The 25654-nt window shown below is 36.4% G+C and overlaps 1 protein-coding gene across 1 annotated transcript in view; it reads right to left on the reverse strand.

Moving 5' to 3' along the window:
* Positions 1–270: 270 nt before the first annotated feature.
* ANKRD13C (ankyrin repeat domain 13C) overlaps positions 271–25654 on the reverse strand; it is a gene marked incomplete at both ends in the record, with an annotated part of 93729 nt that continues 68345 nt past the window's right edge. The window contains 5 exons of the mRNA XM_080692107.1: positions 271–401; positions 6813–6913; positions 11719–11817; positions 16669–16748; positions 23103–23264. Coding sequence (XP_080548233.1) covers positions 271–401; positions 6813–6913; positions 11719–11817; positions 16669–16748; positions 23103–23264 — 573 coding nt within the window. The remainder of the gene's footprint in view (positions 402–6812; positions 6914–11718; positions 11818–16668; positions 16749–23102; positions 23265–25654) is intronic.

The raw sequence follows: 25654 nt of genomic DNA on the forward strand, positions 1-25654 counted from the left end.
GCACTCATAGCTGCTTTACATACGAAGGTCTTAGGGTCATTAAGGTGTCAAACTATTACACTTATAATAAGTATATTTTTAAAAAGACTGAAAATGGCACATCAGGAAACGTGCTGACATTCTTATTAGACGCCCATTTCTTTATATCATTACTGATGTGTCAGTTCAACATGTAATTCCCTTTTATTTATGGAAGCATTTGCCCGCTATCTGGATTCACTTATGGGGTCTTTGCATTCTCTTCTTAGACAGCATCATTTCCAATGTCAATTAAAGGTCAGGAAACCTGCTTGGATCTTCCTTGTAGTCATCAGGTATGGAAAAGATGGAGCCATCAAATTCATCATATCGAAACTCCTGAAAAGTCACAGTGGCTGTGATCGTGGGAAACACGGGTATATCTACAGAGAAAGTAATCAATAATGACACTATAAAAATCAATGTTTGCAAACTACAAAGTACTGTTATAGTTGTCCATACTCCTTAAAGTGTAAAAAATATTACTCCAAGACCAGACAAATCCAAATACATGACTAATACTGAGCATACGTATTTTGAATAATAGGGTATTGATAGGGAAGAAAAGATAACAAAAGATTAGAAAATTACAAGATCCTAGTCAGGTGTGGTGGTGCACACCTGTAATCCCAGTGCTTGGGAGGCTGAAACAGGAGGTTTGCAGGTTTGAGTACAGCCTAAGGAACATAGCAAGACTCATCAACCTATTTCAAAATAAGAAATACAAGAGCAGGGTGTGGTGGCACACGCTTATAATCCCCACGCTTGGAAGGCTGAGACAGGAGGATCACACAGGTTTGAAGCCATCCTCAGCTACTTAGTGAGGCTCTCAGCAACTTAGTGAGACCCTGTTTCCAAATAAAATATAAAATAGGTCTGGGAGTATAGCCCGGAGGTAGAAAGCCTCTGGGTTCCACTCCCAGTACCACAAAAAAAAAATAATAATAATAATACAAGAGAGCTGGGGTAGAATAGTTCTTAGGAGCCCCCCACAGACAAAGAAAGTTGCAAGATTCCATTGCTTCCCAGTTATAAGAAAGTAATGTCAAATTCTACAAGTCTATTTTCTTTTTCTTGGAGCAGAGAAATAACTTTATTTTTTTGAGGTATGGGGATGGAACCCAGAGGCATTCTACCTCCGAGCTATACCCCCAGCCCTATTTTTTATTCTTTATTTTGAAACAGTATCTCACTCAGTTGCAAAGGGCCTCACTAAGTACTTGAGGCTGTCCACAACTGAGATCCTCCTGTCTCAGCCTTCTAATGCTGGGATTACAAGTGTGCCCCACCATGCCCAGCTGAGAAATACCTTTTAACTTTTTGTATCCTGACATCTTTAGATTTATTTTTATCCTTACTAATCTAAGTAAAATACAATAAAATTTTTCTTGCTGTTGTTTTAAAATGCTAAAAAAAAAATCCATCCCTTAACAACAGTCTCAACAGAATTTGAGAAATGCCATAGAACACAGTCTAATTGTCTTCTTTCTAAATGAAATATATTTTTGGCTGAGCTTATAAGTGAAAATCTGACAGTAATAATGGGCAAATATAAGCCAGGGCTCAGTGAGGTATGCCTGTAATACCAGCTACTCAGAAGATCAATATAGGATGACTATAAGTTTGAGGCCAATCCTGGCAACTAGTGAGACCCTGTCTCAAAATCAAAGAGAAAAATAAAGCATGATAGAAAAACTGGGTCTATTGTCGGGGGTAGTTCAAAGAAAAATCTCAAAGAAGTGACCTTTCAACAAAAAACTGAAAAAGACAAAACATGTAGTTGCCTAGAGGATAAAAGTTCCAAAGAGAAACAATAAGAAATACAAAAGTCCATAGAGGCAAGAGTCTGCTATATTCTGGGAACAACTAAGGAGGCAAGTATGGCTGAGCCAAGGGAATGAGGGAGATGAGCAACTGAGATGAAGTCAGGGTGCGCACAGCTGGATCAGGTGGGGTTTATTAGGCCTAGGGAAAGACTCAGCTTTTACTCTGGATCAGATAAAAGCCAAGAGAGGGTGTAAGCAGACTAGCAATGTATCTTAAGTTTTAGCATATGTGGTAAAAATATAACATAGGGTTACAAGAGGGAAAAGATACGTGTTCTATCCAGAGGAGCAGCCAGAGAGTACTCATCAAGACATCAGAGGAAATGTAAATCACTTGTCTCAGTAATTGAGCCACAGGTTCCAAAAGGTCAAATCTTAAAGAGATTAAGATAAAAACACAGCTTCCACTAAATTTGAATTATATGAATTATATATGAATTATATAAAGAGATAAAAATTATCTAAAGAAAATAAAGTTTTTGAGATAATGATAAGTTAATATGCAATTCTAATAAAATCATAATACAAAAATATCTGCTTGTATCACAATTTTTTTGTTTTTGTAGTAATGAGTATTGAACTCAGGGGCACTCTAACATTCTAACATTCTTTTTCTTTCTTTCTTTTTTTTAAAATGGTACTTGGGGTGGAACCCAGGGGCTTTTCTGCCACTGGGCTATATTCCCAGACCTGTTTTATACTTTATTTGAAAACAGGGTTTCATTAAGTTTCTGAGAGCCTCACTAAGTAGATGAGGCTGGCTTTGAACCTGTGCGATCCTCCTGTCTCAGCCTCTCAAGCGCTGGGATTATAAGCATGCGCCATCATGCCTGGCTTTACTAATAAGTTTTGAGTGTTTTTTTGTTTTTTGGGGTTTATTTTATTTATTTATTTATTTTTGGTGTGTATGTGTTTCTATATGCTACTGGGGTTGAACCCGGGGACAAAATAAAAACTAAAAGCCCTATTTTATTTTTATTTTCAAATGGTTTTGCTGAGGCTGGCCTCAAGCCTGCAGTCCAAGTACTGAGATTAAAGTCATAATAGACTACCACACCCAGCTAGAGTTTTCTTTATATATTCTTTATATATGAGAGTTCATAGTGTTTTGAAAATATTTTCCCCTCTGTAACCCTGTATCTTCTTAAAAACCTGGGTCTTTCACAGAGCAAAAAAATTTTAATTTCAGATAAAGTTCATCTTATTGATATTTTCTTTAATGAATCAAGCTTTTAGTGTAAAGTGTAAGAACTTGCTGCCTAAATCTAGATCCACAATAATTTTTATGTTTATTTCCTAAATATTTTATAGCTTTACACTTGCAAATAATTTAAGTCTATGAACCATTTCAACTTTTGTATAAACTGTAAGGCTTTAGTTGAGGGTCTTTTTAAAAATTTTTTTTGTGGTACTAGAGATAGAACCCAGGGGCTTTCCACCTCTGAGCTATTTTTATACTTTCCACACTCCCAGACCTATTTTATATTTTATTTGGAAACAGGGTCTCACTAAGTTGCTGAGAGCCTCACTAAGTAGCTGAGGCTGGCTTAGAATCTGCATGATCCTCCTGTATCAGCCTCCCAAGTATTGGGATTACAAGCTCACGCCACCACGCCTGGCAGAGGTTGATTTTTTTTGCCTTTGGATATCCAATTACTCCAGCATCATTTGTAAGAAAAACTCCACCAATGAACTGCTTTTCAGCTTTGTCAAAATGAGGCATATTTTATGAGAACCTATTTCTAGATTCTCTGTTCTACTGATCTATGCCTATATCTCCCAGCCAAAACCACACAAATCTTAATTACTATAGCAATATCATAAATGTCAAATCCATCCATCACATGCTATTCTTTTAAAAATAGTTTTAGCTGTTGTTATTGGGTAGACTTGTTCTCTCTCAGAATAAATATGTTTGAGTTATAACTCTCAGTACTTCAGAATATGAGTTTGTTTGGAAATAATGTTCATTGAACAGGTAATTGGCTTAGGAGTCTCCACATTAGTGTGCAGACACACACACACACACACACACACACAGTATCAAGGGAAGATAAAGGCAGAAATTGGAATGCTTTTATGGGACAAATAAAACCATCAAAAGCTAAAGGAGAGGTATGAAATATAAATTTCACCATAGCCTTAAAAAGGAACTGACCCTATTGACACCCTAATCTTAGACTTTTAGCTCCCAAAACTGTAAAACAATAAAATTTCTTTAGTTTCTCACTCAATTTTTATGTTTATTTCCTAAATATTTTATAGCTTTACACTTGCAAATAATTTAAGTTTATGAACCATTTCAACTTTTGTATAAACTGTAAGGCTTAATTGGGGGTCTTTTAAAAAAAATTTTTTTGTGGTACTAGAGATAGAACTCAGGGGCTTTCCACCTCTGAGCTATTTTTATACTTTCCACACTCCCAGACCTATTTTATATTTTACATATATTAAACATAATCACTCAAGTTTCTGAAAAATTTTTATGGCAACTCTAGTAAACTAATATAACTATTCTAAATTAATAAAGCTCTTCTAGTTTCTTTCACCTCTAATGTAAATTTCAGAAATAACCTTTGCTGTAACTAAAAATAATATTTTTCTTTTTTTTTTGGCGGTACTGGGGATTGAACCCAGGGGCATTCTACCTCTGAGCTACACCCCCAGACCTATTTTTTTTATTCTTTATTTTTGAAACAGGGTCTCAATGAGTTGCAAAGGGCCTCACTAAGTAGCTAAGGCTGTCTGTGAACCATGATCCTCCTGTCTCAGCCTCCCAAATACTGGGATTACAAGCGTGCGCCACCAGGCCTGGCTAAAAATTATATTTTTTGCTGGAATTCAGATAGAAATTATGTTAAACTCATATATCAGTCTGGGGAAAACTGACATTTTTCCTATGTTGTCTTTCAATCCATGAACATGGTATGTCAATTTATTCAGATCTTCATTTTATCAGTGTTGCATAATTTTCAGTATATAAGCCTATGCATGTTATATTTATACTTATGTATTTCCATTGTTAATGATTATAAATAGTATTTAATTTTTAAGTCTTTTTGTTCATTGCTAGCAGGTAAAAATACTGAGTTTTTAAACGTCTATCATGTAACTCTGATAAGCTTCCTCACTACTTAATGTGTTTTTCGTAGAATCTTTGGGTTTCTCTACCTGTACAAGCATATAATTTGTAACTAAGAAAGGTCTTATTTTCTATTGTGAATGCCTTTTATTTTTTTTCTTTCCTTATTGTACTTATTATTCTTTTGATTTCTTAAAAAACTGTGGTACTATGGTACTATACCATTTCTTTCCTTGCATCAGTAATTTGTGTTTTCTTTTATATCAGACTTTCTATAAGTCTGCTGATTACTTGTATCTTTAAAAAAATGAATAATTTTTATATTCTTTTTGTATATGCTTTGGATTTATTTTGCTTTTCCCCCTAGGTTTTTGAAGTATAAGCTTAAAACATTGAGATAGCTTCTTTTTTTTTTTTTTTTTTTTTTTTTGGTGGTAGTGGCGATGAAACCCAGGGGCATTCTACCTCCAAGCTACACCCTCAGACCTATTTTTATTCTTTCTTTTGAAATAATGTCTCACTGAATTGCAAAGGGCCTCACTAAGTAGCTGAGGCTGTCCTTGAAGCCAGATCCTCCTGTCTCAGCCTCCCAAGTGCTGAGACACAAGTGTGTGCCACCACCCCCAGCCCTATATTTTATTCTTTATTTTGAAACAGTGTCTCACTGAGTTACCTTATTTTTTATTCTTTATTTTAAGCCAGGTGTAGTGGCACACGCTTGTAATCCCAGAATTTGGGAGGCTGAGACAAGAGGATCGTGCAGGTTTGAAGCCAGCCTCAGCTACTTAGTGAGGCTCTCAGCAACTTAGTGAGACCCTGTTTCCAAATAAAGTATAAAATAGGTCTGGGAGTATAGCCCAGAGGTAAAAAAGCCCCTAGGTTCCACCCCCAGTACCACAAAAAAAAAAAAAAAAAAAGAAAAAGAAAAAAGAAAAAAGAAAGTTGGATGCTTCTAAAGATCATTGCTTATAATGAAACTAAGTTTAAAATTAAGACTGAGCCAGGCATGGTAGTACATGCTTGTAATCCCAGTACTTGAGAGGCTGAGACAGGAAAGTCATAGGTTCATGGCCAGCTTCAGCAACTTAGTGAGGCTCTCAGCAACTTAGTGAGACTCTATTTCCAAATAAAAAATAAAATATGAGCCGGATGTGATGATGCATGCTTGTAATCCCAGTACTTGAGAGGCTGAAACAGGAGGATTGCAGGTTCACAACCAGCCTCAGCTACTTAGTGAGGCCCTCTGGAACTTAGTGAGACCCTGCTTCAAAAAGAAATAAAAAAAAAGTCAGGCTGGGGGTATAGCTCATAGGTAGAATGCCCCTGGGATCCATTCCCACTATTGAAAAAAAAAAAAAAATGAGTGTAGGAGTGTAGCACAGAGGTAGAATGCCTCTGGGTTCAATCCACAGTACCACGCACACACCAAAAAATAAATAAATAAATAAAAAATAAAAAAATAAAAATTGACTGAAAAGTAAAATGTATAAATATTACTTTATCCATGAATAGTGACTACTAAATAGTGACTACTGTTTCCAAAAACATTCCTACTATGCAGAATGTCAAGAGTACACTAAAAATTTGGGCTCAACTCCACTCTATTTCATATTAGAAACATTATTATATTGTATCATTAGTTTACCAGTATCTTATTGTTTAAAATATTTTCGTATCCCTCAATTTCATTTAAATTAGATAGAATTACAACTCTCATCAAGCGCTTTATATATATGATAAAACATGAAACAGCAATGCATGCAAGTAAAGAAAATAACATACACAACCAGAAAATATATTTTCCTTTAAAACATATTCATAATGAATTTCAATAAACAACTCCATTTCTAACAGATGCTAAAAATACATCTAAATTTTTTTCTTACCTAGTTTTACAGGAAAACCTGGAGGAAGCTTCATCTGAACAAATTCTCTAAGCTTGTTAAAGTGCTTGAAGGGAGCTATTACTTCTAAAACATTCAATAATCTGAAAAATGGAAACAGAAAAAACTTTTTTATTCAATATGACGCGTGTGTGTGTGTGTGTGTGTGTGTGTGTCCCTATTGAACCCAGGGTCATTCTACTTCCAAGCTACACTCCCAGCCTATTTTTTATTCTTTATTTTAAAACAGGGTCTCACTCTGTTGCGGAGGGTCTAAGTAGCTGAGGCTGGCCTTGAACCTTTGTTCCTCTTGTTTCAGCCTCCCAAGTGCTGGTATTACAAGCGTGTTCCACCACATCCAGTTCCAGCTCTAATTTTTATTATCCCCCCCCTTTCTCTCTCTCCAAGTGTGTTCCACCACATCCAGTTCCAGCTCTATTTTTTATTATCTCTTTCTCTCTCTCTCTCTCTCTCTCTCTCTCTCTCTCTCTCTCTCTCTCTCTCTCCCTCTCTCCTCTCTCTCTTTCTCTCTCTCTCCCCCTCCTCCCTCCCTCTCTTTCTTCTTTTCTTTCTTTCTATACTGGGGACTGAACCAACATTCTACCTCCAGCCTGCCTGTCCATCTGCCTTCAGTCCTTCAGTCTGTCTGTCTGTCTGTCTGTCTGCCTGCCTGCCTGCCTGCCTGTCTTTTATTTATTTAATTTTGTAGTACTGGGAATTGAGCCCAGAGGTATTCTACCTCTTAGCTATACCCCCGGCCCTATTTTATTCTTATTTTAAAACAGAGTCTCACTAAGTTGTAAAAGGCCTCACTAAGTAGCGGAGGCTGGCTGTAAACCTGTGATCCTCCTTTCTCAGCCTCCCAAGAACTGGGATTACAAGTGTGCACACCACACCAGACTTAATCTTTATTTTTGAAACAGGCTCTCACAGAGTTGTGGAGGCCCTCACTAAGTAATTGAGGCTGGTCATAAACCTGCAATCCACCTGTCTCAGCCATCCAAGTACTGAGATTACAGGCCTGTACCATCTCACCCAACTCTAAATTTTAGATATTAAGGATAAGGAAATTATACATTTTCTGTCTCCTGGTATATATGTATGTATGTATTTATATTTTGTCATGTCAAGGTTTATAACTTTTGTTTGTACAGCCATAATGTCCACAGTTGTTTGATATTAGCTCCTTATTCAAGTGGACTGAAAAGCTTATACTAGTTTTCTTTCTGAACTCTAAATTTCTGAGTACTTTCATTAGACTTACTGTTTAGGTGGCTAAATTTCACTGAAAATTTATCATGTATGTGAAAAGCTTTTATATGCTTAAAATTCCTTGACTTCTTGCCTATTTGGTAAATGTTTCTTGTATTTATACTTGAAGAGAAATCTGGCTCCCATAAGCCTCCATTATACTATCTTTATATCTGAACTACAATTCGGTAGTATCTCTTATAATTCTGTTTCACACTAGTCATTACATTAAAATTTCTCCTTCTGTTTTCTGGTTGAATGGATTTCATTTTCAAACAGTATTTTTCTTTCAATTAAGGCCTGTATATGCTATATTTCTTGAATTATTTTGTGTCTGAGAATATCTTCAGTTGCCTTGATATATATATATATTATATATGATATATATATATTATATATGATATACATATGTGATATATCTTAGCTAGATATCATATCACACTTTCTCTACTTTTCTTTTTCCTTGTTACCAATATTGGAGGAGGGAATGCAGGGCCAGGCTTACTTTACACTTCTCTACCCAGACGCCTTTAAATTTCTTTATTAACAACCAATGCCCAATAGTTCAGTCAGAATACTTTTGTCATTGATCATCGTTATCCTATATATTCAGTTCTTCATTAGAGAAATCTATATATTTTGAATACTATTTCAGTTACATTTTGTAGGCTTTCTATGTAAGTGGAATATCAATGATTCTAAGGCAGAACCGCCTTTGTCCTCCATATCTACTGCTTATCTATTTCCTTTAATCCTTTTCTCCATTTACAGTGAGTTATCAAACTTTAAGTTTCAGCCACATCTATTCTTTCATTCTTGTTCCTGATGTATTATTTAATAGAGTTGCTTAATGCTTAATTTATTTCTGTAGCTTTACAATGTCCTTGTCATTTCACTATCATTTTTCATTTTATCTTAATCTGGTTTACTGGTTTCATGATCTTTATCTGTTTTTCCATTGCATTTACAGAGAATTTCCTTTTGTCCTTTGGTCTGTTTTTTATTCTATAAAGAATTCTTTGAGCCGGGCATGGTGGCGCTCGCTTGTATTCCCAGTATTTGGGAGGCTGAGAGGGGAGGATCACAGTTTGTGGACAGCCTCAGCTACTTAGAGAGACCCTTTGCAACTCAGTGAGACCCTGTTTCAAAATAAAGAATAAAAAATGGAGCTGGGGGGTGTAGCTCGGAGGTAGTACTAGGGATGAAGCCCCTGGGTTCTGTCCCAAGTACTGGGGGAAAAAAAATTCTTTGGTTTTTGAATGCATTATTCTTGCATTCTTGGGAGGCTGAGACAGGAGAATCTCAGGTTTGAGGCCAGTCCCAGCAATTTAGTGAGGCCCCTAGTAAGCACACACACACTCACACATACACCGGCACCTGGTGAGACCCTGTACCTAAAAGTAAAAAATAAAATGAGGGCTAGGAGTGTAGCTCAGAGGCAGAATGCCTCTGGGTTCAATCCCTAGTACTACATACATACATACATACATACAAACATACATACATAAAATCACCACATTTCATATATATTAAGATACCCTTTTTAACATTAAAAACTCTGAAAACAGAACAGCTCCTCAAACTACTATCATTGTGAAATTAGCTACAATTTCATTTTCATTAATACACAGAATATAAAATAAATACATCATGAAGTCAACAGGATCCTAGATATAATAAATTGGCAAATTTATATATGTGGCTAAAATCCTTCTCACATTTTCTGAGATTATCTCTCTCTCTGATGTACAGCTATGGGCTACCAAGAACATTCTACTTTTCTACGGCTTTAGTATAGACTATGCTTTATGTATGGAGTTTGTTTAAAAATGAGTCCTAGCCAAGCATGGTGGTGCACATTTGTAATCCTAGAATTTGGTTCACAGCCAGCCTCAGCAACTTGGTGAGGCCCTCTGCAACTGAATGCAACTTATTTGTTTCAAAATAAGAAGTAAACAGGGCGTGGTGGTGCACGCTTGTAATCCCCCGCTCTTGGGAGGCGGAGACAGGAGGATCACGCAGGTTCAAAGCCAGCCTCTCTGGCTTAAGAGACCCTGTTTCCAAATAAAAATATAAAAATAGGTCTGGGAGTGTAGCCAGGAGGTAGAAGGGTTTCCAGGAACCCCAGTACCACAAAAAAAAAAAAAAAAAAAGAAGGAAGAAGAAGGAGGAGGAGGAAGAGGAGGAGGAGGAGGGGTATAGCTTGGAGGTAGAATATCCCTGGGTTTAACCCCAGCACCAAAAGAAAAAAAAAAAAATCCTATTTTTTTCTCTTAAGAAAAAAAAAAAAATTAACATATTAGGCCGGGTTTCATTTTGTTTTGCTTTTTTTGACAGGAAAGGGATGGAACTAAGAAAAGTGTGGGGCACCCACTTTAGTGAGGAGCCTAAAACTTCAGTTCCACCAAGAGTCATCTCTAGTTACCTGCCTCCCATTCCACCCACTGCTCCAAAATGGACCTTTCAAAAAGGAACATGTGGAGCCCAGTGCGGTGGTGCACACTTGTAATCCCAGTGCTTGGGAGGCTGAGACAGGAGAATCACACAGGTTCAAAGCCACCCTCAGCAACTTAGTGAGATCCTGTTTCCAAATAAATTATAAAATAGAGGTATAACCCGGAAGTAGAAAGCCCCTTGGTTCTTTCCCCCAGTACCACATACACACAAAAAAGGAACATGTGGTGAGTTCAGACCTGAAAGGATATTTAAAATGGTCATTGAAATATTCTTTGTAATAGTGACAAACTAAAAGAAATCAGAATATTAGGAAGAAAAGAATAAAATAGCAGTAAATCAATACTACAAAATATCAAAACAAAAAGAGTAAGACAAAAATGCATTTACTGTAAGAGCACAAAGATTCACTTTTTGTGTGTGTGTCATACTAGGGATTAAACTAGGGGCATTCTACCTATGAGCTATACCCCCAGCCTTATTTTTTATTTTTGTTTTTATTTTGAAACAGGGTCACAATTACTTTGATGAGACTCTCACGAGTTACTAAAGCTATCCTTGAACCTGTGATCCTCTCATCTCAATCTCCAAATCCTTCTTATTTCTTCTCCTTCTTCTTCTTCTTCTTCTTGGGGGTACTGGGGTTCCTGGAAGCCCTTCTACTTCCGGGCTACACGCCCAGACCTATTTTATATTTTTGAAACAGGGTCTCTTAAGCCAGCGCGTCTGGCTTCGAACCTGTGTGATCCTCCTGTCTCCACCTCCCAAGTGTAGGGATTACAAGCGTGTGCTACCACACCCGGTGCTTAATATCTTCTTTTTAAAACATATACTTTTACTGGTACATTATATTTAGACATCATGAGAAACATACATCCACACAGCACTTGGTGTGTTTCCCTCCAGATCCTACCGGGTTCCCCCAGCCATATTATTGAGATTGGCAGTCATACCTTCATATATGGACATACTATTATTTTAACTGTTTCCTTCATCAAGTCTCATTTTCCCACTCCCCATCTCCCTCCCCAAATCCCCTTACAATATTCTACTAGACTCTCTCTCTCTCATTTATCCAAAATCCCTGTTGTTTCCCATTTTCTTTCTAGCTTCCACATAGAAAACATATAGCCCTTTACTCTCTGTAACCAGCTAATCCCACTGAGCATACTTCATAAAAATGTATAGTTAATAGCAAACTTACGACTCAATCCCTAAGGGAAATTCCTGGCTCATGGCTATGGTGGCTTTAAAGGTTTTCTTACTCTCTTTGCACACCAGTTCTCTACCCAGATGAGGAGCTCTAAAATGGAGGGGGTGGGGGGAGATAGAAAATGTTAGCATATTTGTCCCATAAAACATTCATTATTACTCCAAGTGTTCTTACTCTGTCTATAGAAATAAATTTATCCTAAAAGGAAATAAGGCATGTATACAAAATAAGGGTAACAAAAAGAAAATAGACAAGAATAAAAGTTCAGAAAACAATGATCAGACTTCAACTAATTTCTTATTGAATTATAACTGCATTTTAATAATTACTATTTTAGGAAAAATCACTAGAAAAAACAAGCTCTAAATGTATTATATATCTTTAAAATCCCTTACTCAATTCAATCTTCTTTACTACAATCTCAACATTGATCTATAGGAAGTATTATGAAGAATAGAGAACAAAGAATTCTATATGAAACACTGTCAACAGATAATTTTGTAACAAATTTTAAGATGTGCTTTGTGTGTATATATGTGTGATTCTAACATAGGACAACAAATTTGTTCTATAAAATAAAATAAGTATTCCAATGAGCTGAACAGAGAAGTTTGGCTTTTAGACACAGATGGGCCAAAAAAAGCAGAACAAGTAGATTGATGTTTCAAAACTGTTTTCCTTACAGGGTTAACATAGAGGGAGCTTCCCTATTAAAGTGACTCAGGTTAGCTGGACTCTCCTGTAATTTTTTTTTTTAAGCTGCCTGTATTAAAGTTCAGTTTGATTATGTGATTCACAGCATAAGTGACTCCATTCTGGTTTGGTCTAGTCTGCTAGGGACCAGTATGAAAAGGTGGTCAAAAACAATGGCCTTCCATAAAATGTATTTAATATTAAGAAAAACATTATAGAATATTAAAAGGAAATATGATTGAGAAGGTAGAAAAATATAATTAAACTTTTCAATAAGAAAAAGTATTTTAAAATATTAACTTCATTAGCCATGGGGTAGGTGATATTAGATTCTCCACCAATAGAAAATACTGGCCAACCAGAATAAACATCTTATTTACTTATTCATTCAAAACAACCCCTTTCTTTATTCACTGTTTAACTTTTAGTCAATAACAATGTACTGAATAAAAGCTATGTTCTAAGCCCTGTACTAAGTGTTAGTAAAAACAGGAAGGAAAGGTGTTTAAGTCTAACATAGGCTAAAGTGAAAGGGTAACAACAGAAAATGAAGTTGGAAAGGCAAACAGGAAACAAATGGTTAGAAAAATGAGGAAATACAAAAGTTCATCATACAATGGAAAATCTCAAGCAACTATACAGGGAATTCGCCATATTTCTTTATAAGTCTTATAGGTTATTTTGGTGTGTGTAAATTGGTAGGAGATATGCAGAAAGAAGGCTCCATAATCTTTAAATGTACATAATTTGGAAAACTTTCTCATTATGCTTAATTCCTATTTCTTATCTTTTTTTGTGTGTGTGGTACTGGGGATGGAACCCAGGGGCATTCTACCTCCGAGCAACAACCCCGGCCCTATTTTTTATTTCTTTTATTTTTTTAAAATTTTTTTATTGGTGCACTGTATTCATACATCATAATGGAATAAAAACTTGTGTAGACAAACATGCACACATTGCCCAGTTAGCCGCTACCCAATCCCCACCCCACCCCTCCTTCCCATGCTAGGCTTAGTGGTTGACATCTAATAATATAGCAATTTATCCAAAATTAACAATGATAATCTCACATAACAGATTTATTTGTTTGATATCAAACTTTTGATCACTTAGATATAACATTTCAGTATTTCTTTTTGCTTTCTTTCTTACCAGAGGATATTTCTTTCTCTTTTTTTTTTAAGGTAAAACTATCGTACATTTATTTTTTTTTCCAGAAAAAGTCTATCCTAACATGAAATATGAACTCTAAATACCCAAAACAATCTCAAAAAAGAATAAAGCTAAAAGATGTACATTTTCTGATTTCAAACCTTATAGAGCTACAATGATTGAAACAGTGTAGTATTGCTATAAAGTCAGATATATAAACCAGTGGAGTAAAATAAAAAGCCTAAAAATAAATTCTTCCATATATGGTCAAGTTATTTTTGACAAAGTTTTCAAGAACATTTGGTAAAGGAAATAATAATCTTTTTACTAACTACTGTTGAAAAATAATAATTACATGAAAAAGAATAAGATTGGACCCTTGCCTAACACCATATACAAATATTAACTAGATAAAAGACCTAAATGTAAATCTTTTTTTTTTTTTTTTGGTGGTACTGGGGTTCCTGGAAGCCCTTCTACCTCCGGGCTACACTCCCAGACCTATTTTTACATTTTTATTTGGAAACAGGGTCTCCTAAGCCAGCGCGCGCGGATTGCTTCGAACCTGCGAGATCCTCCTGTCTCTGCCTCCCAAGCGTGGGGATTACAAGCGTGCGCCACCATACCCGGCTAAATGTAAATCTTACTATAAACTTTTAGAAGACTATAAACTTTTAGAAGAAAAGCTGGGTCATAACACTTCACAACATTGAAATTGGCAGTGATTTCTTGGATATGATTTCAAAGGCACAGGCAACAAAAGAATAAACAAACTTCCTAAAAAAAAATTGTACATCCTAAGACAATGTAAACAGAATTAAAAGTTACTGATACAATGGGATAAAATATTTCCAAATGCTATATCTGAAGGTATATTAATATTCCAAATAGAAATCCTAAAAATTAGCAACAATAAAAGCAAACAATACAATTTAGAAATACAATTTAGAAATAGGTAAAAGACTAAAATAAATAGTGAATCTCCAAATATTTTAACCTATGAACATATGAATATATTCTTCTTTTCTTAGTTGTCTGCTGGATGGAAAATCTTGTTTCTCTAATCCTGGTGTGTATTACCTATTTTTTCTTTGTAGTTAATCTCTGAGTATTTTCTCTAGCGCTGGTTTTGAAGACATAAATTCCTCCAGTTTCTGTTTGTCATGGAAGCTTCTTATTTCTCCATCTAATTTGATAGTTTTGGTGGGTAGAAAATTTTTGGCTGGAATTTGTTTTCTTTCAGAGTTTGGAATATGTTACTCCAAGCCCTTCTGGCTTTCATGACTTGGTTTGGGAAGTCTAGAGTGATGCTAATTGGTTTGCCTCTGAATGTCACTTGGCCTTTTGTTTTTGATGCCTTTAAGATTCTCCGCTTGGCTTCCACATTGGTCATTTTGACAATTATGTGGCATGGGGATCCTCTTCTCTGGTCCTGTCTAAAGGGAGTTCTATAAGTTTCCTGGACCTGTGTATCGACCTCTTATTCTATGTTTGGAAATTTTTCTATTATTTCTTTGAAGATATTATTGATCCCTTTAGTTTCACCTTCTTTTCCCTCCTCTATTCCGATTATTCTTAGGTTAGTTCTCTTAAAATGGGCCCATATTTCTTCAATGTCAAGATTCCTGCTGTCTGATTTTTTTTTTCTAAGTTATAAATTATGCATTCGTTTTTGGAGTGCTCATGTTCCAGGAGCGAGATTCTATTCTCCATGTGGTCTAATTGATTGTTTATACTTTGAATTGAGGCCTTTACCTCAATGATTGCTTCCTTTATTTCTTTTAGACTCTCTCTAAATTCTTTTCAAAAGTCCTGTATTATTTCTACAGTTATATTTCTGATTTGATCTTCTGGAGATCTATGAATTTCTGTGTTATCAGGTTCTGATAATATGGGGGTTGTGGGCATTCATTGCTCTATTGTTGTTCCTCTTTCCCATGATTTCAGAATTTTGTGCCTTCCCTGGGTCACTACGACTTTACTTAGGGTGCTCTGTATCTCAAGTCTATGGTAATCTCAGCCGCCACTATTCCTTTCCTGGGTTGTATTGCAAAGTCTCATACTCAGGATGCTAATCGAGGCTGCACAAGACCGTGGGGGTGCCGGGCTGGGCGTTTTCCCACTGTGAGCTGAGACTAGGGTGTGGTATCTCTGCCACCACTACTCCTTCACTGGGTTGGACTGCAAAATATCCGACCCAAGGAGATTATCAAAGCTACGCAAGTCTCTGGGAGTGCAGTACAGGGATTTCTCTTTAGGGGCCGCAATCACACTCACTTTTATTGTGCGCACAGATCTGGACCTTTGGCGGGGCACGGTGAACATGCTCTAGCTGCTGGCAATATGGCGCCACTGCCACGCCCTCGGCCATGAGGCTGTTGTATTTCTTTTCTGGTTTTGAGCTCTATTCTGAGTCCCTGGAAGGTGTGATGAGCTTGGCCACTGGGAGTTTTACACGTTTATTGCGCTGAAAGAACTGCTGAATTAAACCCGAATGATACGCAGTTGCTCACTTCAGCTCTTTGTTTACTTTTCCTCTCTGGAGCCTGGTGCTGTGAGGGAAGATGGCGCTGGTGCAGCTCTGCTGCCGCATTGCGAACTTGATTTCTGGTCTCTGGTTGTTCTTCTAGTCTCTTTTTTCTCTGTCCCTTGTGTTTACATTTTTTATTTCTCTGCTGATGGTTTTTTCTGGCTATGAAAAGCGCTGATTTTGTGGCAACAGAGATCGAGTTTTAGCAGGACTCATAAACGCTGCTTTTCTTGGTCACCATCTTCCCGGAAGTGTATTATTCCTTATTTTGAAGCAGGGTCTCACTGAGTTGTAAAGGGCACTAAGTAGCTGAGGCTGTCCTTGAACCACGATCCTCCTGTCTCAGCCCCCCAAATACTGGGATTACAAGCATGACTCACCACACCTGGCTTTAATTTCTATTTCTAATAGGCAAAAAAAAAAAAAAAAAATTGCTTCAAATAAAACATACTAGTAATTATCTCTATAGAGGAAACTGTTATATTGAGTCATTGTGTTTATAAATTGTTATTGTTCTTTCTGAAATCAAAGAAAATGTAACCCTTCCCCTCAAAAAGAACACCTACTTTCCATTTTCAGCAGATATATATTCTTCCCATGTTATAGTGTTCTGAGGAGGAGGGGTAAGGGACTGTCTTCGAACCGGCTGCCAAAATATAAGAAAGAGAGAAAGAGAGGGGATGGGTGAAAAACAAATTGTCTTATTTGGCTAAACACAGTAAACCTGAAATAGGAATGTATCTCACTGGTACAGCACATGAGAGGCCCTGGATTCAAATCCCAGCACCAAAATAACGCCCCCAAGCCCCATATAAACTATTTTGTTATTTATTTTTATTTATTTATTTTTGTGAGTGTACTGGGGGTATAACCCAGCAGCATTCACCCCTGAGTGACACCCCCAGCCCTATTTTTTATTCTTTATTTTGAAACAGGGCCTCACTAAGTAGCTGAGGCTGTCTGCGAACCACCATCCTCCTGACTCAGCCTCCCAAATACTGGGATTATAAGCATGTACCACCACGCCCAGCTCCCCTATAAATTACTTAAACTACAAATTTACTTAATTTCTTCAGTATAATACTTCAAAGAGGCTTCAAGATAGTGATTTAAGGTCAAGTACAAATGTCTTTATTTCTTTATAAACATCAAGACTAGTTAGCAAAGTGATAATATCCATTTACTCAGTGTTTCAACAATCAAAAATCATTACATCAGATGCTGAATGATAGAAGTGTAAGAATTCTCACTTCAAGGAACTTACAATTCATTTGAAAAAAGAGAAATCATTACCTAGAAATACTATATGCATGAATATAATTTTATTGTACTATACATATATTAAAGTATGTACATAAATATTTATATATTATTTATTTTATTATTATTATTATTATTATTATTATTATTAGTATTAGTAGTAGTAGTAGTAGTACTGGGGATGGAACCCCTTCCATCCCCAGGGACCTTCTACCTCCAGGCTACACTCCCAGACCTATTTTAACCTATCTTATATTTTATTTGGAAACAGAGTCTCTTAAGCCAGCTGAGGCTGGCTTTGAACCTGTGTGATCCTTCTGTCTCAGCCTCCCAAGCGTGGGGATTACAAGCGTTGAGGCACCACGCCCGGCTATATTGTTTATTTTAAAGAGGTGTTCCTCATGGGATCCAGGCTGCAGTGCAGTTGCTACTCACAGGCATGATTCTACTACTGATACTTAGTGAAAACACCCTCCTGGCATCAGTGTGCTACAGCCCCAAACTCCTAGGTTCCAGCAATACTGCAACTTCAGCCTCCCAAGTACCTAGGACTCTAGGTGCACACCACTACACCCAGCCCCTGATAATGTATTATAAAGTTCAAATGAGATTACAGAAAGTAGAGCAATAAAGGAACTCAGAAAAGATAGCAATTGTGTATATACATTGAATCACGACTATCTGAGGACTTCAGATTTAAATTTTAAACATATTTTAAATGCAGGAAGAATTAAAGGTGAAACACAAGTAAATTGGTTTTTTGAACAAGGGAAGGAAGTTCAAAAGAAAGATCAGCAATGCAACGTAAGAGTATTTTTAATTTAGTTTGTTTTTGCAGTACTGGGGATTGAACTCAGGAGCACTCAAACACTGAGCTACATCCCAAGCCCTTTTTACTTTTTATTTTGTGACAAAGTATGATAAAACTGTCCAGGCTGTCCTCAAGCTTGCAATCCTCCTGCCTCAGCCCCAAGGGTCACTGGGCTTACTGGTGTGCACCACCATTTCAGGCCAAAGTAACAATAAATTTTTCTGGTTTTTGGTACTGGGGATTGAAATCCAGAGGCTTTTACCTCCAAGTATGACACCCAACCCTTTTTGTTTATTTATTTTTGTTTGATTGTTTTGAAACAAGGTCTTGATTGGTTGCTGAGCATCTCACTACATTGCTGAGGTTATCCTTGAACTTGCAATCCTCCTATCTCAGCCTCCCAAGTACTGGGATTACAGGCTTCTGCCACTACCCTGGTGAGGAATAAGCTTTTTTAAAAATGCTGTTAGACTGGGTATGGTGGTGCATGCTTGTAATCCCAGTACTTGGTAGGCTGAGATAGTGGGATTGCAGGTTCGAGGCCAGCCTCAGCAACCTGATGAGGCCCTCTACAACTTATTGAGACCCTGTTTCAACATACAAAATCAGGCTTGGGTGTAGCTTGGAAGTAGTATACCCCTGAGTTCAATCCTCAGTACCACCAAAAAAGAAAAAAATGATTTTAGAGCAACTGGACAGACAACCAAAGCAAAAAAATAAAATAAAATAAATAAACTTTGACTTAAACATCACATCTTCTACATAATTTAAATATAAAGATACAGGTTTTTTTGGAGGGGAACAGGAGAAAATATCAGGAACCAGGAGCTAATCAAAGAGTTCTTAGACTTGGTACAAGATGTGAAACAATAAAAAAATTTGGCAAATTGGATCTCGTCAAAAGCATAAACTTTTCCTCTACAAAAACTCCATTTAGTAAAATGAGAAAACAAGGTACAGTCTAGGAGGAAATATCTGCAAAACATATATCGGATAAAGGACTAGTTTCTATAATACATTAAAATTTTTGAAAATTTGATGGTAAAAAACCCCAGATAAGGAGGCCCTGCGTGGTGGTGCATGCTTGTAATCCCAGCGCTTGGGAGGCTGAGACAGGAGGATCACACAGATTCAAAGCCAGCCTCAGCTACTTAGTGAGGCTCTCAGCAACTTAGTGAGGCCCTGTTTCCAAGTAAAGTATAAAATAGGTCTGGGGGTGTAGCCCAGAGGTAGAAAGCCCCTCGGTTCCATCCTAGTAACACACACACACACACACACACACACACACACACAAAAAAAAAAAAAAAAAAAAAAAAAAAAAAAAAACAGATAACCCAATTAAAAATGGGCAAATCTGGACAAAATAGAAAATAATGGCAATGTGAAAAAAAAGCAAAAATATTGAGAAACTAGATCATTAATAAACATTTTGGAAGTAAAACTCTTGGGCATTTATCGCAGAGAAAAGTTGGGAAACAACTCAGATGTTCTTCAACAGGTGACTGGTTAAACAAACTGCAGTGCATTAATATCACAGAATACTATTCAGCAAAAAAAAACTAGCCAGGTGAGGTGGCACATGCCTGTAATCCCAATACTTATGAGGCTGAAACAGGAGGATTACAGGTTTGAGGCAAGCCTTAACAATTCCATGAGACTCTCAGTAATTTGAGACCCTGTTTTAAAATAAAGAATTAAAAGGGCTCTTAGTATAGTTCAGAGGTAGAACACCCTTGGGTTTAATTCCTAGCACCAATAAATAAATAAATAAATAAATAAATAAACAAATAAATAGACAAAATACTGATATAAATAACTTGGATGAATTACTAGGAAATTATGTTGAGTATGGAAAGTGAAATTTAAATTTAAATATTCATCCAGAACTATAAAGTTCATGATGCTATGGTTCATAGAGGAACTGTTTCCTTTAATTTCTCATGAGAAGTTTAAAGTTTAGCCGGGCGTGGTGGCGCACGCTTGTAATCCCCGCGCTTGGGAAGCAGAGACAGGAGGATCGCGCAGGTTCGAAGCCAGCCGCGCGCGCTGGCTTAGGAGACCCTGTTTCCAAATTAAAAAAAATGTAAAAATAGGTCTGGGAGTGTAGCCCGGAGGTAGAAGGGCTTCCAGAAACCCCAGTACCACAAAAAAAAAAAAAAAAAAAAAAGTTTAAAGTTTAATTACTAAATTGAGAGCGATGGCACATTCCTGTAATCCCCGTACTTGGGAGGCTGAGACAGGAGGATCTCAGGTTCAAGGACAGCCTCAGCTACTTAGATTCTTAAAAATTTAGTGAGACCCTGTTAAAAAATAAATAAATAAATAAATAAATAAATAAATAGGCTAGGGGGTATAGCTTGGAGGTAGAATATTCCTGGGTTTAATCCCCAGTACCCACATAAACAAAGATTTTTTTTTTTTTTGTACTAAGGACTGACTAAGGGGCACGTAGTCTACCTCTAGGTTATACTCACAGCCCTTTATTTTTCATTTTTTTGAAACAGAGACCCACTAAGTTCCTGAGGGCCTTCCTAAGCTGCTGAACATGGCCTCAAACCTGTGATTCTCCTGTTTCAGCCTCCCAAGTACTGATATTATTAGTGTGTGCCACCATGCCCAGCTCAAAAAAGTTTAAAGTTTAATTATTTAATTTGTATTGTTTGTTCTATTATATACCCAGTCTTACATTTAACTCTTCTTTAATTTCAATTTACAAAATTATAGCTACTTAAAATTCTATTTAAAGGCCCCTTTAATAATTCAGGTGTATCAGGTCATAATCTCTGCCCTTAGAAAAATAAAGTTATCTCTTTTAAGTTAAAATATGCATAAACAGCCAGGCATGGTGGTGCACACTTGTAATCCCAGTACTTGGGAGACTAAGACAGGAGGATTATGGGCTTTTGACCAGCCTCAGTTACTTAGTGAGGCTCTCTGCAACTCAGTGAGACCCTGTTTCAAAATAAAGAATAAAAAATAGAGCTGGGGGTGTAGCTCAGAGGGAGAATGCCCCTGGGTTCAATCCTTAGTATTGAAAAAAAAAAAAAAACAAACAACAAAAAAAACCCATAAATCAGAGCTGGGGTATAGGCTTAGTAATAGAGCATTTGCCCAGCATATGCAAGGCTGAGCTTCAATCCCCAGTGTTTCAAAATAAGTAGGTATAAATAAATAAATATGCATATATCAGACCATGAGAGATAAATGACAAATGATCCATGAACTGCTATTCTGTAAAGTCTTTTCATGTATTTATCCCACAAAGGTTTGTTGCCATTAAAGAAAGGTAGCAATAATTACCTCAAAAACAAAGTCAGTTTTTAAGAACTCTAATAAAATTTAAATCACAAGTTCAAAAGGCCATGGCCTATTGTCTAGTTAACAATGGGCAAGGGTGAGAGCTCTGCCAAAACTGTGCTCAGCATTCCCTCTATCAATATTTCTCCATTTCTATCTTTATATACTAAACTCAAATAAACTATGGCTACTCACTTGATCCATAAACTTTCTACATATTAAAATATTTTCCTAGCCAGGCGTGGTGGCGCAGGCTTGTAATCCCAGTACTTGGGAGACTGAGACAGGAGGATTGCAGTTCATGGATAGCCTCAGCTACTTAGTGAGTCCTTTTGCAACTCAGTGAGACTCTGTCTCAAAATAAAGAATAAAAAATAGGGCTGGGGGTATAGCTCAGAAGTAGAATATCGCTGGGTTCAATCCCTAGTACCACAGAAACAAAACAAACAAACAAAATTTCCTGGCACCACAGTATTAGCATGAATTACTTGAAATGTGCCATACTATTCTGAAAGTATATCCATCTCTGAAACATATAATCTGGTAAATAAAACATAGAAGAGGAACTAAATATGCAAAAAATTAAAATTTCCCTGTATTAGCCTCCCAGGAATTCTTTGTAATATTTCAGTACTTCAAGAAATCAAGAACCCTTTCAATTTATCATATTTATTTACTTATTTATTTATTCATTCATTCATTCATTCATTTATATATTGGTGGTACAGGGAATGGAACTCTTCTACCTCCAGGCTATACTCCCAGACCTATTTTATATTTTATTTGGAAATAGGGTCTCTTAAGCCAGCAAGGCTGGCTTCGAATCCATGGGATCCTCCTGTCTCTGCCTCCCAAGTGCGGGGATTACAAGCATGTGCCACCACACCTGGCTCAATTTATCATTTTTAGACGATGAAATGGTAGGAACAGTTATTTTGGTTCATGTGCCTTTTTATTTTCTAATTAACCCTCTGCTGTTTCCTTACTTAACACAATTCTTTGCAGAGAGCATGCTTTCAATAAAGAGATGCTGAATTTAAAAAATTTATGGAAGCTATAAGCTGGAGAAGACTGCATAAAGGAGGTGGACTTCAAAGCAACACATCTGGTAAAGCAGAAGGATGTATGTAAAGGGAAATGGAATAAAAATTAACCCTGGGTTTCATGCTTACGATGTACTTTTACTCTATTATAAGTGAAGACTCAAAGACCAAGGTCAAACTTGCAAAAATGCCAAAGTTCATTTTTTCCCTTTTTTTCATAATAATGACATGAAAAAAATGAAGACACAGAGAAAAACAAAAAGTGATAAATAGTAAACAAAACCTATAAGTATATTTATATAAACTTCTCAAATGCCAGTAATGAAGTCTATCCCTGCTCTCTTTAGAAAACTATAAATTAGACAGGCACAGTGGCACTTATATTTTGTACTTCTATTGTACTTATATTTCAATGCAAGAGGCTGAGACAGGAAGATCACAGATTCAAGGCCAACCTCAGCAGCTTAGCAAGACCATTTCAAAATAAAAATTAAAAGGGCAAGATAGGTAGTTCAGCAGTTAACACCTCTGGGTTCCATCCCTAAACAAAACTAAAACAAAAAACTATAATTAGAAGAAATAATTATACCTCAAAATTCTGTTCCATTATGTTTCCACCTTTGCTCAAACTCTCCATGATGGCCTTATTTCGAAGAATATCCTCTTCACTGAGATGTTCTCTTCTTTTCCTTGATTCTAAAACAAGTCCATTCACCAGATAAAAGTCTGCCAAAAAGTTTCCTACTCTTTCCTAAAACAAAATCAAATTATTCCAAAATAATAAAATTTGTCTTAGATTTAAGTTTCAAGGCAAGATATATTTTCTATAAACATGTAATATGTAGTTAAAAATAAATATTCCTTTCATACTTGAAGTTATCAAATTATATATTCTGTTAAGTTAAAATATATAAAACTGCACATTTCTAATTTACAATGGAAATTTTAAAACACTTAAAGAGGTATAGTGGTTAATCTGCAAATGACTTAAATCTAAATTAATACTACACAGTATTCCTTTATAGTCTACTCCCAAGTAGCACAAAGCTATCTGAAAACTTTATGAAATTAAACAGTCATATATTATGAATAACAAGGAGGGGTCAGGAATAGCACTGTTCCCATTTTATAGGTAGAAAAAAAGTACAATGAAATAAACAGTCAAATTCTTCCAGAATCTCTAGTATAACTAGAATTAATCACCTGATCAACCTCTCTACTGTCAAGCTGGGCATGGTGGCATACACTTGCAATCCCACTTCTTGGGAGGCTGAGACAGGAGGATATTAGGTGTGAGGATAGCTTCAGCAAGTAGTAAGGCTCATTAACCTAGTGAGATCCTGTTTCAAAAAATAAAATTGAGAAGGTAGCTAGGAGGTAGAGAGCCCTTGGTTTCAATCCACAGTACCACAAAAATAAAACAAACAAAAAGTAATTCTCTATTGTCTAATAGGACCAAACTTCAAGTTATAGCTGTTTGTTGCTTTCAAAAAAAAAAAAGAGAAAATACAACAGTTTTGTTCACCTATATACTGTGTTTAAATTAAGGACTATGTAACTTAAGGGAAACTTAAGTTACATAAAATACAAGAAAAGCCAAGTATGGCAGCACACATCTGTATTCCTAATAATTGAGAGGCTAAGACAGGAGGATCACAAGTTCAAGGCCAGCCTTAGCAACTTAGTGAGGCTGTGTTTCAAAATAAAAAAGGCCACGGGTATAGCTCAGAGGTAGAACACCTCTGGGTTCAAACCCCAGTAACACACACACACACACACACACACACCCCAAAAAGAAAAAAAAAAAGACAAGTGGGGTTACTTCTTTTCAATGACATCTTCCTAACCATTCAACATTAACCACCCTTTTTCAGATTCAGTTGGTCAGAGATAGAAATGCTTTACGTTAAAAAAACAAAAACAAAAAAAAACGGCAGGGCGTGGTGGTGCATGCTTGTAATCCCCGCACTTGGGAGGCGGACACAGGAGAATCGCGTAGGTTTGAAGCCAGCCTTGCTGGCTTAAAAGACCCTGTTTCTAAATAAAAATATAAAAAATAGGTGTCTGGGAGTGTAGCCCGGAGGAGAAGGGTTTCCAGGAACCCCAGTACCACCAAAAAACAAAAACAAAAAAAAAAGAGTAACTCACTATAAAGTAAGCTCTCTATTTCTACCTGTATGTAAATTACTTAGTCACCACCTTACTGCTCTTCCTCCTGCTGCTTCAGGGGCCTCCTTACTAGTCACCAAAAAGCAGAATTTTCTGCAGCGGTTTCTACCTACAAAATGGGAACCATAAGCATTACTGACTCCCTCCTTACCTGTCAAAGACTTAAGAAGATCACCTAGATGCTGTTCAAGAGCTTTGAGCTGCTTAGCAGTAGCACTAGATGAATAGCAGTTTCAATTTTTATCTTCTCTTGAAATGATCCACCTAATGCTGTCCAGAGAACAAAGCACAGACAAATGAAACTTCAAGCCAACAAATAGATTGCAATGTAGGATTTCACAACCTGAAATCCCAGAATGCCATTTGTTGACAAATAGGCTTAGGAAAAAATGATGAATCTAGAGCTCATACTTAGAATCTACCTGTAGCTGGGTGGCAAATGACATTTTTGAAAATATATAATGAAAAAGTATTAAGTATAAGTTATCCTAACAGTAAAGTTTTAATCTAGCCATTTCATTTCTGGGTGCCTATAACTGGCATGCAAAAGCATGAAAAGGACGATAAACACAACATTTAAAATGACATAAAACCGGGCTAAACATGTGCCTATTTCTCTAAATGTCCAAACTATGACTGGATTAACAAGTTACCATATATCTATAGTATGAATACTATGTAGTCATACAAATGAAGTAGTGTTAAAACATAATGTTAAGAAAAGGTTTCTACCGCTTTCTAAAGAATGAAATAAGCAAGGTGCAAAACAGTACATATATTTTATAAAAAGATAAACATCAAAACAAAAACTCTTCATACTATTACAAATACATATTTAAGTATGAAAAATCATAAAGGTCTAGAGGATGTACAGATAACCTTCAGAAAGGAGTTCTGGATTGGGGGTAATGGTCATTCAGCTTTACTTATAAAGGTGTATGATGGTTGATTTTATGACTTTTATAACTTGGC

This window comes from Muscardinus avellanarius (genome assembly GCF_963383645.1).
Source record: "Muscardinus avellanarius genome assembly, chromosome: 3".
NCBI classification, from domain to species: Eukaryota; Metazoa; Chordata; class Mammalia; order Rodentia; family Gliridae; genus Muscardinus; species Muscardinus avellanarius.